This window comes from Microcaecilia unicolor, chromosome 6 (genome assembly GCF_901765095.1).
Source record: "Microcaecilia unicolor chromosome 6, aMicUni1.1, whole genome shotgun sequence".
NCBI lineage: Eukaryota > Metazoa > Chordata > Amphibia > Gymnophiona > Siphonopidae > Microcaecilia > Microcaecilia unicolor.
The window spans coordinates 182,294,953-182,312,096 of NC_044036.1; the positions used below are offsets into that span (position 1 = coordinate 182,294,953).

General features: G+C 40.0%; 1 protein-coding gene across 1 annotated transcript in view; it reads left to right on the forward strand.

Annotated features, from left to right (window-relative positions):
* RRP9 (ribosomal RNA processing 9, U3 small nucleolar RNA binding protein) overlaps positions 1-17,144 on the forward strand; it is a 63,395-nt gene that overhangs the window by 37,075 nt on the left and 9,176 nt on the right. Inside the window, exons 8-11 of the mRNA XM_030207542.1 lie at positions 2,705-2,797; positions 4,109-4,209; positions 5,261-5,395; positions 16,627-16,689. Of these exons, the coding sequence (XP_030063402.1) occupies positions 2,705-2,797; positions 4,109-4,209; positions 5,261-5,395; positions 16,627-16,689 (392 nt within the window). The remainder of the gene's footprint in view (positions 1-2,704; positions 2,798-4,108; positions 4,210-5,260; positions 5,396-16,626; positions 16,690-17,144) is intronic.

Here is a 17,144-nt window from a genome sequence, read left to right on the forward strand (position 1 = left end):
CTCAGTTTCATTAAAAAGAGTGTGCACGGCGCAAATGCTCAGTTTCATTAAAAAGAGCGTGCACGGCGCAAATGCTCAGTTTCACTAAAACGAGCATGCACAGCGCAACTGAGAACAGAGCAGGGCAGGCAATGCAAGACCAGCAAAGGACAAATGCTTCAGCTGGCAGGGGTTGGAGGTACCATCGTGCAGCAGCGGCGGGGAGGTGGGCCAAAATGTGTCCCACACACACACACTTTGTGCTTTGGCCCCCCTTCCCGTCGAGGTGTGGCTATGCCCCTGCTGTAGCCTTACATTCTAACTACTAGGAATAAGGGGGGGGGGGGGGAGCTTTCGGGGGTATGAAATATCAGGCTCCAGGATTCAATTTCTAGGTGCCATGACGACCAGGCGCCCTTTATTCTCAGATTTCACTAGTTGTACAGCACTCCTTTTACAGGCTTAGACTTAACAGATCTGTCCAGTCTTTGATTTATCTCTCTGCATTGAACATTCTCATGCGTTCTTTGGTTATTAGCCAATCTAACTCTTTTTATATATGGGTCTCCGTGTTAAAGATAGTCAGTGTTTACAAACTCGTTCAAAATATGGTTATCAAGATCATTAATGGACTAAAATATTTGACCATGTTACACCTTACTTGATAAAAGCCCACTGGTTACCAATTACACACCATATAACTTACAAACGTTTACTGCTAGTATTCAAAACCTGTTCGTCCAGTGAACCACTATACTTAGCATGCTATTTAGTTCCGTATGTTCCTTTGTGTCCCCTTAGATCAGCACAACATCATCGCCTTTATGTACCCACTTACAGGGAAATATATCATGAATATTCTAGACACAGTATATATTCGGTTGAAGCTCCAGAACTTTGGAATTGTTACCAGCTCACTTAAGGCAGTATCCTTCTTTAGATACTTTCAAAGCAGATTTAAAAACTTTTCTTTCCATGGATGCCTTCTCCATTGTTAAATGATTTTTTGGGATCTCTATGACTCCACTGTAACTCTGAATACAAATTCATTATCCCTTTTTGTTTAACCCTCCCCTCTTTCCTGTCTATGTTGTAGTTCTTCTATCCCCTTCCTGTTGTTAGGTGTTAGTAGAGTGCTTTTCAGGTGCATGAAGTTCACCAATAAGTTCAGAAAATTTGAAATAAGAACATAAAGAGTAGCCATACTGGTCCATCTAGCCCAATATCCTGTTTCCAACAGAGGCCAAGCCAGGTCACAAGTACCTGGCAGAAACCCAAATTGTGGCAACATTCCATGCTGCAAATCCCAGGTCAAGCAGTCGCTTCCCCATGTCTGTCTCAACAGCAGACCATGGACTTTTCCTCCAGGAACTTGTCCAGACCTTTTTTTTTTTAAACCCAGATACGCTAACTGCTGTTACCATCTCCTCCGGCAAAGAGTTCCAGAGTTTAACTATTTGTTAAGTGAAAAAATATTTCCTCGTATTTGTTTTAAAAGTATTTCCATGTAACTTCCTAGAGTGTCCCCTCCCCTAGTCTTTGTACTTTTGGAACGAGTAAAACATTGATTTACTTCTACTTCACACAGAATTTTGTAGACCTCAATCATAACTCCCCTCATCCGTCTCTTTTCCAAGCTGAAGAGCCCTAACCTCTTTAGCCTTTCCTCATACGAGAGGAGTTCCATCCCCTTTTATCATTTTGGTTGCTCTTCTTTGAACTTTTTCTAGTTCCACTATATATTTTTTGAGATATGGTGACCAGAACTGAATGCAATACTTAAGGTGCGGTTGCACCGTGGAACAATACAGAGGCATTATAGTATTTTCGATCTTATTCACCATCCCTTTCCTCATAATTCCTAGCATCCTGTTTGCTTTTTTGGCTGCCGCCACACACTGAGCAGAAGATTTCATTGTATTATCTACAGCGTCACCTAGATCTTTTTCTCGAGTGCTGACCCCCAAAGTGGACCCTAGCATCAGGTAACTACAATTCAGGTTATTCTTTCCAATTTGCATCACCTTGCATTTGTCCACATTAAAATTCATCTGCCACTTGGATACCCAGTCTGCCAGTTTCCTAAGATCTTCCTGCAATATTTCACGTGTTTTAACAATCTTAATTAGTTTTGTGTCATCTGCAGATTTAATCACCTCACACATAAATATCACAGTGGTTGTGTTTGCAATCTAATTATTTATCACATTGGTGAGCAAAACGTCAGTCTGTACTTAAGGCAATGGAGGGTTAAATGACTTGGGCAGCAGGAATTGTAATACTTTTGAAACAAATAGGATGAAATGTTTTTTCTCTCAAGGAATAGTTAAGCTCTGGAACTTGCTGCAGGAGGATATGGTAAGTTCCTGGAGGAAAAGTCTGTTGAGATGGACATGGGGGAAGCCACTGCTTTCCTTGGGATTGGTGGTATGGAATGATGAGTTTCTGCCAGGTGTGACTTGGCTTGGCCACTGCTGGAAGCAGGATACTGGGCTAGATGTATGATTGGTCTGACCCAGTATGGCTATTTTTATGTTATGTACTGAATAGTTTATAAGCTCTGTACAGCATTGTATACGTTCAGTAGCGCTATAGAAATGCTTAGCAGTAGTAGTAAGTGTGTGTATGTTTGATGATGTGGTGGGAGGGTGCATGTTCTTAACAGGCTATTCTTCTATTAAAGGTGCTCAGTAACCCCCCTCCCCCTTTTTGTTTTTCTTTCCAGGCAACAGGTGATAAAAATAAGCTGATCCTGATTTGGGAAACTGAGACCTGCAGACACTTGTACACATTCCCAGGCCATCGAGATGCAGTATCAGTAAGTGTTTGAGCTGCCTCATTCCTTCGCTGACTTTCCACAGATTCCTTTCAAAAGAACCGTTGTTGTTTTTTTTTTTCAACTTTATGCTGGTTTGATCATCATCATCATCCACTAAGTATATCATGGAGCATAATTTTAAAAACATTTCAGTATTTAACATAAGAAGCAAAGAGAGAACCGAAAGTAGAACATGATAGGCAAATGACTGGAGAAGGCTTGAGGAAAAACCAGGGACGTTGGATGGTCATCAGTAGGAAAAACACTTTATTGCTTATACTTGCAATAACGTGATACCTGACACGGCACCATGTTTCGGCACTAAGTGCCTGCCTCAGGGGTCATGAGACATTGATGTATCCAAAAAAAATGTGTGTGACTACAGCACAGGGTAATGCTTTGGTAATAGTCGAATGGAAGTGAAGTGGATGGAAAAAGCCTCAAAAGAGCTCCAGGTAGAACACCTCCGGAGCTAATAACTCTTCATCATTGGCAAAAAACAACACCACAATGAAAGGGTGGTAAGTGCAAAAGTACCACCCTTTCATTTCTTATAATAATGTTTTACAAAGTGAAAAGCACTTGTATAGCCTTCTCCAGCAGAATAAAGTAGTCCCCAGACGGATGCTGGACCACCAGGGAGTTTTAAATGTTTGGGGGGGGGGGGGGGTCGGGGTCAGGATTGGGATCCACTGGACCATCAGGGAGTTCTGGTCACCCTGCCCTATCAAGTAAACTTGCCAACAGCTCAGGAGCTGTCAGGTTTTAGTTGTTAGGGCAGGGAGTTTCCGTGCAATGCTGTTTTTGAGCACTGCACAAAATTGCTAATAAGCTAGTTTTAATATAAGCGAACTCATTAGCATAACACTTTTGGTCACTGCTAAAACCAGTCTAAATGAAATGTTGTAAGCCCAGTTTCCTTTGAGCATTGGTCCCTTGGTCTTTGTGAGATGAAAGCTTGGTATTTTTCTTTCTGGGAATCCTATGACCTCAGGTTGGGTTGAAGTCCCAGTGCACCCAGAAATTTGGGAACTTGCTTGGATAAGTGGGAACCCATTTGTCAGGTGGGGGGGGGGGGGGGGTTGTCCAGAATATGGGATTTCTGAGGGAGAGGAAGGGATTGTAGAACTTAATTGTTGGCGTGAATGGTCACATTGGATAGGCTGTTTATTTTCTCTGTTTCCATATGTGCGATGAGGCCAGCATGGTAATAGCTGAGACAATCTGATGGCCAAGGATTTAATTCCTAGTGAGTGTTAGGGAGTGGCACAAGCTTGTTACTTGACACCCTTTCTCTTTCTTCCTACACAGGCGCTCTCGTTTCGCAAAGGCACTCACCAGTTGTATAGCGCCTCTCATGACCGCTCCCTCAAAGTCTGGAATGTGGCTGAGAACGCCTATGTGGAAACTCTGTAAGGACCAGTACTGTTTTAGGTATTTGAGCCAGTATTGTTGGGAATAGGGAAAGTGCTGTGGTGAGATCTATTCCTTCCCCTTCCGTCCCCCCCAGCATTGCCCACAAATGCTTGGCTTCCTTACTGAATTTTCAGTGTTCAGCAGATAAGCTGGGGCCTGATGGCATGTCCAGCCCAGAGCATGTACAGGGGAGCTCTGCCCTGCTTTTATCTGCCCATCTGGAAACCATAATAGCAAGGGGAGCCAGGCTGCATGTTTGTGGGAGAGGAAGGATATCTTAACCCAAAAGTAAATGAAGGAGAGAGGCTAGTGATTTTGTTTTTAAATTGGGAGAGATGGGGAGGAAACAGCTGTCACACACTGAGGTTCATTCTATATGAGTGCGATTCCTGCGGAAACATTCCAGGAAAGTGAAACATTGAAAGGGGAGGTTTTAGCGTAGTACCCTCATGGAGTTATGATAGATGTGTCTGTAGCCAGTTTTGTGCCAGATCCGACTGAGGTTATTCCTCCAACTTGAAAGTGTTGGACAGGAGCATGAGACCCAAAAGCTAACAATGACTGCAAGGCCTGTTTATCTTTCTGCTGCAATATCACAGACCCTTGTGGATTTCTGATTTTATCCCATGTCTTTTAGCATTCCATGACCATATTTGACACCAGTGTGAGGTTATTCAAAGCATCACCAGCCTGTATCTTGTTCTGGACGTTTCTTCATGCATTCCACTGAAAAGTGCTTTTGGATTAGCTATACACATGTTTCTCATCTACCCCTCTCCCACTTACAAGGATATAGACTTTGTTAACCCTGTCCCCAGCCCTATTAAGTTTAGATCAGTTTGGGGGCTGAGCCATGCACATTGGTGTTCCAGGGCCTCATTGTGACCAGTTCATCACAGGCCATGCAGATTTTAGGTTGACCTTTCTTAGAGGACTTCTGATGGGGCCTCTCAAGATGGCCACAGCTCTGTCTAGCTCTTTCAAGTTGTTGGTAGAAGCGAATGTGATTTGAATTTTGTGGTATTTCTGCCTTCTCCTGAACTGCAGGTTCGGGCACCAGGACGCGGTGATGGGGATGGACAGCCTAAGCCGGGAGCGTTGTGTCACAGCTGGTGGGAGGGATGGCACTGTCCGAGTTTGGAAGATTGCTGAGGAGTCGCAGCTGGTGTTCCATGGGCACAAGTGAGTCCACTAAATACCCCATGTCACTGAGCTGTGCATGTGGTCTCTGCTTTGTATAATTGGTGATAACTAGCATGCTTCTGTTGTCCACTGCTTTTTGAAATTCTGTAAACCAGTCTTTCATTGCCCCTAGTTACTTGGGAGCAGCCATGTTCAATGCAGTGGCATAAATGAATCCTGTACTGTGGGGCTCTGGTGACACTTGAGTCCTAGAGAAAGTAGGGTTTTTTCTTTGTAAGCTGTGGATTAATGGAAGACTGTATTTGAACTGTGGAATCAATTTAAAAAAAGGGACTCAGGTTGTCTTGAAAATGCAGTTGTCTTGAAAATGCAGTATCTACACACATTGCCTTTTACAACCTTCATCCAAACTGGTTCACATTGGCTCTGATGTCATGAATACCATCAGGCGATGAAACAATGATTACAAGGAATGCATGCAAAGAGTTGCAAAGTATTTCCAGAAATGTATTTGAAAACTTAGAGCTCTCTTTACGAAATGGTGCTACCGATCAGCATGCACTGAATGCAAAAAAAGCCCATTCACTTCCCATGGGCTTCTTCACATTCAGCACATGCTAATCAGTAGCACTGTTTCGTAACAGGAGCCCTTAATACTTTTAGAATGTAAAGCATGCTTTACACACAGAAATAACTTCTATATATAATTGCATAGGTATTATAAGTGCCAACAAAAATGTACAGTTTTATGCAGTAGCATCCATACCACTAATAACCAAAATAACCGAAGGAATGGTAACTAAACAACTCACAAACTATCTAAACAAACACTCAATACTGCATGATGCCCAATCAGGATTCCGGTCGAATCACAGCACAGAAACAGTATTAATTACCCTTATGACTAAATTTAAACAAATGATTGCAACCGGCAACAATATACTCCTCCTACAATTTGATATGTCAAGTGCCTTCGACATGGTTGACCACGAAATCCTATTACACATACTTGAATATTTTGGCATTGGAGGAAATGTCCTAAACTGGTTCAAGGGGTTCCTAACCCAGCGGTCATATCAAGTCACATCGAATTCAACCACGTCTGCTGCATGGACACCTGAATGTGGAGTACCACAAGGATCACCCCTCTCACCAACCATTTTCAACCTAATGATGATCCCCTTGGCAAAACTCCTATCAAACCATAACCTCAACCCATATATATACGCCGATGATGTAACAATATACATCCCTTTCAAACAAGACATTAAAGAAATCTTCAATGAAATCAACCAAAGTCTACACATCATGAACACCTGGGCAGATGCATTTCGCTTGAAACTAAATGCAGAAAAAACTCAATGCCTGATACTCACTTCCCAGTACAACACGAATGAATTCACCACTATAAACACACCAAAACTAAACCTTCCAATCTCAGAAACGTTAAAAATCCTTGGAGTCACTATCGACCGCCACCTAACACTCGAAACTCATGCAAACAACACAACCAAAAAGATGTTCTACTGCATGTGGAAACTGAAAAGAATAAGACCATTCTTCCCAAGATCCGTCTTTCGCAGCCTAGTGCAATCCCTCGTACTCAGCCATCTGGACTACTGCAACTCACTATACGCAGGTTGCAAAGAGCAAATACTGAGGAAACTTCAAACAGCCCAGAATACAGCAGCCAGACTCATCTTCGGAAAACCAAAATATGAAAGTGCAAAACCCTTAAGAGAGAAGCTACACTGGCTCCCACTCAAGGAACGTATTACTTTTAAAGTATGCACATTAGTCCACAAAATCATTCACGGTGAAGCCCCAGCTTACATGTCTGATTTAATAGACTTACCACCCAGAAACGCTAAAAGATCATCCCGAACTTTCCTCAACCTCCACTTCCCTAATTGCAAGGGCTTGAAATACAAGGCACTGCACGCGTCAACCTTTTCTTACATGAGCACGCAGTTCTGGAATACACTGCCACGCAACCTGAAAACGATCTACGAGCAAGGCACCTTCCGCAAACTATTGAAGACCCATCTTTTTGAGAAAATTTACGGAAAGAACCAAAACACATAAAGCCCACACTCACTGTTCAGTAATGCATCAATACAGCCACTTCTGAATTCTTATCCCCCGTAATCTCACCACACTCATACCATTACTCACAGAAAATGTATACCAAATGTTTTCCTGTTATTATATATTGCCCCTTTTTGTTTCCGTTATTTCCTTTCAATGTCTCAGTGCTCTTCTCCATTATTATATTCCTTAACGATACTTTGACTTGTCTCGCATAACTCATCACAATGTAATCCATAACCGAGTTGTAACAAATTGTATTTCCATGATTCATAATGTATTGTAAGCCACACTGAGCCCGCAAAAAGGTAGGAAAATGTGGGATACAAATGCAATAAATAAATAAATTGATCCTTTAAAAAATTTAAGGCCAATATAAGCGTTGCCATACTGGGACAGACCAAAGGTCCATCAAGCCCAGTATCCTGTTTCCAACAGTGAAGATCCCAAAACAGTACAATACAATTTTTGCTGCTTATCCTAGAAATAAGCAGTGAATTTTCCCCAAGTCCATCTTAATAATGGCTTATGGACTTTTCTTTTAGGAAGATATCCTAACCTTCTTTTCAACCCTAGTAAGCTAACTGCTTTTACCACATTCTCTGGCAACGAATTCCAGAGTTTAATTACACATTGAGTGAAGGTTAGGGTGGTGGACTTTGGTCCTGGGGAACTGAGGAACTGAGTTCGATTCCCACTTCAGGCACAGGCAAGCTCCTTGTGACTCTGGGCAAGTCACTTAACCCTCCATTGCCCCATGTAAGCCGCATTGAGCCTGCCATGAGTGGGAAAGCGTGGGGTACAAATGAAAAAAAAAATTCTCCGATTCAGTTTTAAATTTACTACTTTGTGGCTTCATTGCGTGCCCCCTAGTCCTAATATTTTTGGAAAGAGTAAACAAGCGATTCACTTCTACCTGTGCCTCTCCTCTATCATATCTCCCCTCAGCCATCTTTCCTCCAAGCTGAAGAGCTCTAGCCGCTTCAGCCTTTCCTCACAGGAAGTTGTCCCATCCCCTTTATCATTTTCGTCGCCCTTCTTTGTACCTTTGTGCCACTATGTCTTTTTTGAGATACAATGGCAGAATTGCACACAGTATTCAAGACGCGGTCACACAAAGGCATTATAACATCCTCATTTTTGTTTTTCATTCTTTCCTAATAATACCTAACATTTTATTTCCTTTCTTCACCGCAGCTGCACACTGAGCAGAGGGTTTCAGTGTATCATCAACGATGACAACTAGGTCCTTTTCCTGGTCAGAAACTCCTAATGTGGAACCTTGTATCATGTATTTATAGTTCGGGTTCCTCTTTCCCACTTTGCACTTGCTCACATTAAACGTCATCTGCCATTTGAATGCCCAGTCTCCTAAGATCCTCTTGCAATTTTTCACAATCCTCTTGCGATTTAACAACTTTGTGTCGTCAGCAAATTTAATTACCTCACTAGTTATTCCCATCTCTAGATCGTTTATAAATATGTTAAAAAGCAGCGTACTCAGCACAGACCCCTGGGGAACCCCACTATCTACATTGAGAATACTGACTATTTAGCCCTACTCTCTGTTTTCTATCTTTTAACCGGTTTTTAATCCACAATAGAACACTACCTCCTATCCCATGACTTTTTCAATTTCCTCTGGAGTCTTTCATGATGTACTTTATCAAATGCCTTTTGAAAATCCAGATACACAATATCGACCGGCTCACCTTTTTCCACCTGTTTGTTCACCCCTTCAAAGAAATATATGTATGTACGTACATATTTATTTATTTACTTTTTTTTTTTTTTTAAGTCTTAGTATTTTTATTAATTTTAGTACAAGATAAGCATGAGTAACAACAAATGTAATATACAATTTGACTTAACATTGGAGAATATAGAAAGAAAGAAAGAGGAGAAGAAAAAGGATATAAATCAGAGTATGATTCATGCATGTAACATAATATAAATACGTGAACACTTCTCATTTTGCATCTTGAAAATAAGATATCAAAAGAGACCACTTTTCCTTATACAAAGTAAAATGAATTGATTTTTTGGCAAAATATGTTTCATATTTATAAGTTTGAAATAACAAATTCCACCATTCTTGATAAGTAGCTTGATGTAGAACTTTCCAGTGTGAAAAGACTACTGTCAAAGCTAAATTCAATTTAAAGTGTTTTTAAAACATTGATCTTTAAGTATCACATATTTATATAGTATTGGACCAGAAAGATGGAATATATCTACTAATATAGACCATATGGTCTTCCAGAACTTTTGAATGCATATACAATCAAATGTAATGTGTTTGATAGTGCCTTGTTGAGATTGGCAAGACCAACATAAATTTGAGATAGAAGGACCTATGAGTGAAAAAATAAAGAGCTTCTGTTACCGATGAGGATTTAGAACATTTAAACAGTGAACTTCATATCTGTTCTCATACTTTGTCTGAGATAGGTTGCTGGATATCCTCTTCCCAGCATTTACGTAAACCTATACGTTTAATAGGAGATTTATTAAAGATAAATTTATATATATGAGATGCAACATGCCCAGTAAGTTGGAATCATTTGGACATATCATTAAGTTCAGGTATATGCGACATTTTTTGAATTTGTAAATTGCTATTTTTTAGCATTGAGCTAAGTTGTAACCATTGATAGAATTGAGAGTCTAATAAAGAGAATTCAGCTTTCATAACAGAAAATGATTTCCAAATATGATTATTTAAATCAAGGAAATTGCTAAGATCCCATATACCAATACGTTGCCATTGTGACAGGAAATGTGTTTTCTATTAATTATAAATTTGGAGTTATCCATATAGGCATGCGTATGGTAGCAGACCAGGGTATATTTAGCTGCTTATCAAAAGAGGATAATAATTTGTGAGTGATGTTAATAACGGGATTAGAAGCAATATTTTTGGGAAGATGCATGCTAATTAGATGAGAGTGTATTAATGGATTTATAATGGACTGTTCAAGAATTAGCCATCTAGGCAGAGAAGTAGTATTGAAGGGCGTGATCCATTCTAAGCCCTGACAAATAATAAAAGCTTTATGGTATGTTAATCGATCGGGAAATCTTACCCCATCTTGCGATTTAGTTAGTTTTAACTTACTTAAGGAGATTCTGGGTGACCGAAGATTCCACAGAAAATTAGAGAGTAATTTTTCCAGAAAGAACTAGGAAAAAGGAGAGGAATCATGCTCAGGGTATATGTAATTTTGGGTACTATCATCATTTTGATAGTGTCAAGCCTGCCCCACCATGTTAAGCTAAGTGGGGACCAGGATGAGAGAGAATTTTCAACTTTTGCTATAATCTTATTTTATTATTTTATTTTAATAGTGGTAGGGAAATCTCTATCAAAAAAAGACACCCAAATATTTAATAGAAGAGACTACCCGTTTGAGAGAATAACCAGGTATATTGAAAGGAATACAGGCATCATTTAAAGGCATCAACTCAGTTTTATCCCAGTTAACGTTGTAGCCAGACAACATTGAAAATTGAGAAATTAGCTGAATAAGTGCCTTCGTAGATGCCCATGGTTTAGTAAGGTATAGCATGATATCATCAGCATATGCTGAAAGCTTGAACTCTACCTTGCCCATAACTCCAGTGATATCTTTTGAGTTTCGAATAGCCACCAAAAGAGGTTCAAGAGCCAAATTAAACAATATAGGAGAAATAGGGCAGCCTTGCCTGGTGCCTCTGCGTAGTATGAATGGGGCAGAAAGTTCACCATTAGCTGCAATTTGAGCAGATGGGAATGAATACAATAAATGAAACATATGTATGAAGAATTCAGGGAAACCAAAATGTCTAAGTACATTAAACAAATATTTCCACTCCACCCGGTCGAAAGCTTTTTCAGCATCCAAGGAGACAGATAGATAATACAGGACATTTTTCAGACCGGGCGAAGTAGATGAGATGACCAGTAACCTAGTGTTATCAGCACCATATCTGAGTTTTACAAATCCAGCTTGATCTCTATGTATAAGCGATTGAATAATAGTCTCCATTCTGCAACATAGTAGCTTTGTGTAAATCTTATAGTCTGCATTTAGTAATGAAATCGGTCTGTAATTTTGTACAAGGGTACAGAGTCTCTATTAGGTTTTGGTAGTACTATGATATTTGCATCCAGAAAGTGACCTGGAGATGATGAATCTAACAAAGTGTGGTAGTAAAGCATTAAATGAGATGAGATGAAATGAAGGTGAAAAATGATTTATAAAACTCCATTGGTAGACCGTCTGGACCTGGTGCTTTTGTTGAAGGCAATTTTTTTAATTGCAGAGATGATCTCCTCATGGGAAATAGGTTGATTTAGCTGGCTTCTTTGATGATCAGTAAGGCAAGGAAGATTTAATGATGTAAGAAATTTAGAAATTTCAATATCATGAGCTGCGCATTCTGAAGAATATAATGACGTTTAAAAAGATTCAAAAGCTTCAAGTATTTGAGGAGAAGATGTCAAAGAGGCTCCAGCAGAAGATTTATAACAGCTATACGTTGTTTTGTTCTTTTGCCTTTAAGATAAGATGCTATCAGTTTGGAATCTGTATAATACATAGCATTTTGCTTAAAAGTGATAATATTGGACATGCTTGATAAAAGAGAATTTATACTGCATTTTGAGAGATCTGAGATTTTGAAGTGTAAACTTAGATGATGAGGAGTATAAAGTAATTTCAAGTTGATGAATTTCCTTCTCAAGTCTATTAAGTTTAGCATTATTGGTTTTACGAAGATGAGATACATAACTAATTATTTCACTTCTTAGTCATGTCTTGAATGCTTCCCATATTGTTATATAAGATGCTACAGAATCTTTATTATTATCAAAAAATTTAACAGATTTCTGGGAGATATGTTGCAGAAATGTTGGATCCGAGAGTAAAGAAGTATTAACTCTCCAAGTAGAGGAAGTTGTTTTATTAGAAGACCAAATAAGGTCACAGGATATTGCTGCATGGTCAGAAGTCAATATTTCATGTATCTGTGCAGCACATATTTAACATAAGAATCAAGTCCTTAGTACCCAAAAAATAATCAATTCTTGAATAGATGTGATGAGGAGCAGAAAAAAAAAGAGTAATCACTAGCTGTTGGATAAAGTAATCTCCATAAATCAGACCACCCATTGGACTACATAAGAACATTTAGTGAGTTGCGAACTTTGAGTTTGGCAGGTCTGCAATTTGAAGAGCGATCCAGATAAGGATCAATTGGGAAGTTGAAATCTCCTCCAATTATAGTGTGATAATTGAGAGCATTTGACCCAGAAATGTTGATTTTTATGAAAGAAATTAGGGTCATCTATATTTGGAGCATAGACATTAATTACTTTTAGAGGTTTGCCCTCTAAGGATGAAGTTTATTAGAACACACTTTGGTAGCAAAATGTGCTCTTCTAATAAACTTTTATTTGATGGCCACTGGTTGGTTCCTTTGGCTATTTCTCTTCTGACATTTGGACATTTGCAGTGGTTTCCTTGAGCCTTTTTTTGTTTTATTGGGTAAGGTCAGCACATTCCATGACAGTAGTGAACCTCACTCTTTTTATGTGTATTATAATCTCAGTTTCTCAAACTTACTGCTGGTGTTCGCTTTAATACTTGCACTGTACCAAATAACTTCCTTGCAGAGTTCATAGGATGTAATATGTACATGCAAGTTGTCGAGGTGTGCTTGGAAATTGCTTTTAATCAGACCTGTGGCTTCCAGAATATGATGGGAATATTTGTGTATCTTTCTGACACATTTTCTTGGTCTGTCATACTGCCCTATGGCATAGTGGTGCTGGCGCACAGTGTCATCCATTCATTGCTTGTCAGCTTATGATACGTTGATGTAGTACTGAAGTTTGATTCCCACTGCAGGCACAGGCAGCTCCTTGTGACTCTGGGCAAGTCACTTAACCCTCCATTGCCCCAGGTACAAATAAGTACCTGTATATAATATGTAAGCCGCATTGAGCCTGCTATGAGTGGGAAAGTGCGGGGCACAAATGTGAGAAAAATAAAATAAATAACCAGCTAACAAGTTAGGATTTACTTTGGCTTAGCATTGTATGAAAATGAAGTGAGAAGTGACTTGCTTGTATCAAAAGACCTTACTGATGGCTGGCCTAGTGGTTCAAAGACTGGGAATAGGAAGTCTTGACCATCGTAACACCCACTGGCTAGACCTAGGATATATGGTAGCTGGGTTCTGAAGGGAGCTCTGCTTTGTGGCTTTTTGGCCAGGACGGTTGCTGTGATGACTGGACTGAGTTGGGCAAAGGATATAAAAATAGCAACTGGGATAGTTGTGAATGAAGGTTTGTGGTGCAGTAGCCTAATACAGAGCTGCACAACAATTGAGTTTATTAATACTTAATATACCACTCAGTGAGAAGCCTTTCAATGTGGTTAACAATATTCCAGTCAAACAGAAAAAGGAAATACAATATATGAGTTCTTTAACTTCGCTTTCCTATCTGCTTAAAGTGTCTGTCACCTAAATCTGACCACCAAGTGGGTAGTGAAGCAAGAAGGTCAGGGGTCATAGTCATCCTTATAAAACTGTCCTCAAAACCTCTTTTTATATGGCATGGGATTGTTCCAGTCAAAGGGTCTTCAGAGAGTGGGACCTGTTACACCAAAGATTTTAGAGTGGATAAAGTCAAAATATATGTTACAAAAAGATGGCATGGCAAGACCATTATTTTAAGATGAGTGAACGGTTATTTATTTATTTGGATTTTGCTCACACCTTTTTCAGTAGTAGCTCAAGGTGAGTTGCATTCAGGTACACTGGGTATTTCCCTGTCCCTGGAGGGCTCACAATCTAGTTTATACCTGAGGCATTGGAGGGTTAAGTGACCTGCCCAGGATCACAAGGAGCAACACTGGGAATTGAACTGGGCATCTCTAGATGTGGTTGTGGAAGGTGAATATGGTATTAATAGCCAAGAGAGGTATAAGGGAGTGCCAGAGTTATGTATCTTTTGCACTAGTGGAAGGAGTTTGAATGAATATGATGTGGTCACTCCCCCCCCCCCCCCCCCCCCAGCCAGTAAGGTTCTCAGGATATCCACAATGCCTATGCATGAGAGATTTGCATGTACTGCCTCCTTGATATACAAATCTATCTTGTGCATATTCATAGTGGATATCCTAAAACCTGACTGGCTGGACTGGGTTGAGAAGCCCTGGCCTAATTGAATTCTGTTTTGCCTGAGCTAGGAACTGAGGGCTTGAGGAAAGTGCTAGGTGAAAAACCCAAAGTGTTAATGAAGAACTACTGCTAATTACTGGAAATGAACCCTATACATGCCACAAGAGACTGTGATTTTGGAAACGGATGTTTTACAAAATGTGTTTTGTTGCAGTACTGTGTTGGTGCTCATTATTACAATTCCACTGCAATCCATTAGAAATGTAATTTTTTTTTTTAATGTGTAAAGAAGGAAAGAGTTTTAAATGCACTGTTTCCATAATCCTAGCTTCCTGTAAGTGATCTGCAGGGTGCTTTAATTATAAAAAGAAAAGGCCCGTGTTGTGGTGTTTTTGAATGCTCCATATATTGCAACATCTGTTCTGCTGTTAATTTTTAAGAAGCTCTCACAACCTAATAAGATTCTGTTCTTAACAGAATCAATTGCATGATGGTCATCTTCTCCCCCACCCTTGCACCTCTGTCTCCTTTAACCCCACACGTGTGCTGCTGGGGTGATGAATGCCAGGCCCTTAGTATAACTGAGCCTGGGGTATCTGTTGAAATGCTGGTAGTCATTAAATAGAATATTTTTCTTAAAAAAACAAAAGAAAGTTGTCCTCTAGAAGCAGGATATGCAGAGAACCCCCAAAGACTGAAAATATGTGGCAGAAAGTGCTCCACAGGGTCTAGCAGGGGAGCGAGACCTTAACAGCAATGGTTCCCAAACTGTGGGTAAGGACTGCCAATGGGGTCTCATCCTCAGTAGATGGGGTTGCAGAAAAAGGGCTGCTCTCATTCCTCCTGGACCTCCACTCTGACCTATGGCCATTAGTTAGGGCCTGTGAGTTGGTGAATGTTTACAGATGGGCTTCCTATACCATGCACAGTACAATGGAATCTGACACACTGGACCCTTCGATGGCTGTCGCTGCTGTTACTTCTGTGCTTTGGATAAGTAGGGGAGGGGAGCAATGGTCCACTATTTCAGTTTTCATTAACTGGACGTCTCTTGAATTTGTAATTGTTTAAAATGGGATCATATTGGATAAGCATTTGGAAAGCACTGCCCAACAGTAATATATCCACCCTTTTAAAGTAACTCTCGGCCCAGACAGGCCTTCTGAATAGCCAATTGCCAATTATCTGCTGCCTTATAAGTGTGTAGGGGTGCCTGATGTCCCATTAATCAGTTCACTCTTTGTGGTCTTCCTACAACCATCCAACACTTTTCAGTCAGAATTCTAGCATAGATAGAGCTGGAGTTGAAAACTGGTTTTATTTGAGCCAAATCTCAAAAATTATTAATGAGAAAATGACCCTAAGATGGGATAGCTCAGTCCCTGTCTGCCTATCTTCAGTGAAACCTCTTTTCCTCAAGAGGGTGCCATTGTGGTACACATGTGGTACATAGGAGAAGGATTATAGTCCCTATGTGAAGAACAGCAGGATAAACCAGTGAGCCAAAATAAATAATGAAGACAAACCAATTGCAGAACAAAGGAAACTTTAATATTCAAAAGTGTCAACCAGCGTCCGGCATCTTCAGATTGAGGTGGAACGTCTTTCAAACCGTGATTACTTGCTTAGTGTGAGCTAACCAGAGTATTAAAGATTCCTTGCTTCTGCAGTTGGCTTGTCTTCACTTTTTTTTTTTTTTTTTTAAATTTTGCTTCACTGGTTTATCCCATTGTGATACACGTGCCATGCTTTCCTTCCACTTTGGTCGTCTAATGACTGTTATTTCTGGGCATCAAGCAAACTTGGCCTTTGGGTTATTGTTGTGACACTTTTTATTACCTGTCTGCACATTGTTGAAGGAGATTGGTTTCCATGAGTTAGGGGAGATTTGGATAATTTTGGTATAAGATGCCGCATGCAGGAAAGAGATGGGAGCGGTCTGTTTGTTTTTTCCTGAGTGAGACTTTTTACCTACCCTTTTGTGCCTCCTAACCCGCTGTTTTTCTTTCCAGCGGCTCCATTGACTGCATCCAGCTGATAAATGAAGAGCACATGGTGTCTGGAGCAGATGATGGGTAAGTTAGTCTTTTTTTTTTTTTTTTTTTTGTCCTGATATGTTTCCAAAATCATTCTGTAATACCAAATGTATATTCTCTTCTTATTTCCACTATCCATGATGTATTGTAAGCCACATTGAGCCTGCAAAGAGGTGGGAAAATGTGGGATACAAATGCAATAAATACATAAACCCACATTAGACTGGAGCCGATTAACAAATCAGGCTGTATTCCTGCCTGGTGATCAGGGTGGTGCCAGGTTTGTTTTACAGTCGGTGTTAGAAAACGTCTGGTTAGTTTTAGAGGGGGCAATATCGTAGGTTGTGTGCAGAGTAAAGGAGCTATTTTAGCTCATATACATTTCACCAGTTCTCACTAAAAGTACACATGCTGTAGCAATGAAACATACTTTTAGATAATTTTACCCAGGTAAATGCTTTTTAAAAATTTGTTGGTGTGTGTATGTTTGTGTA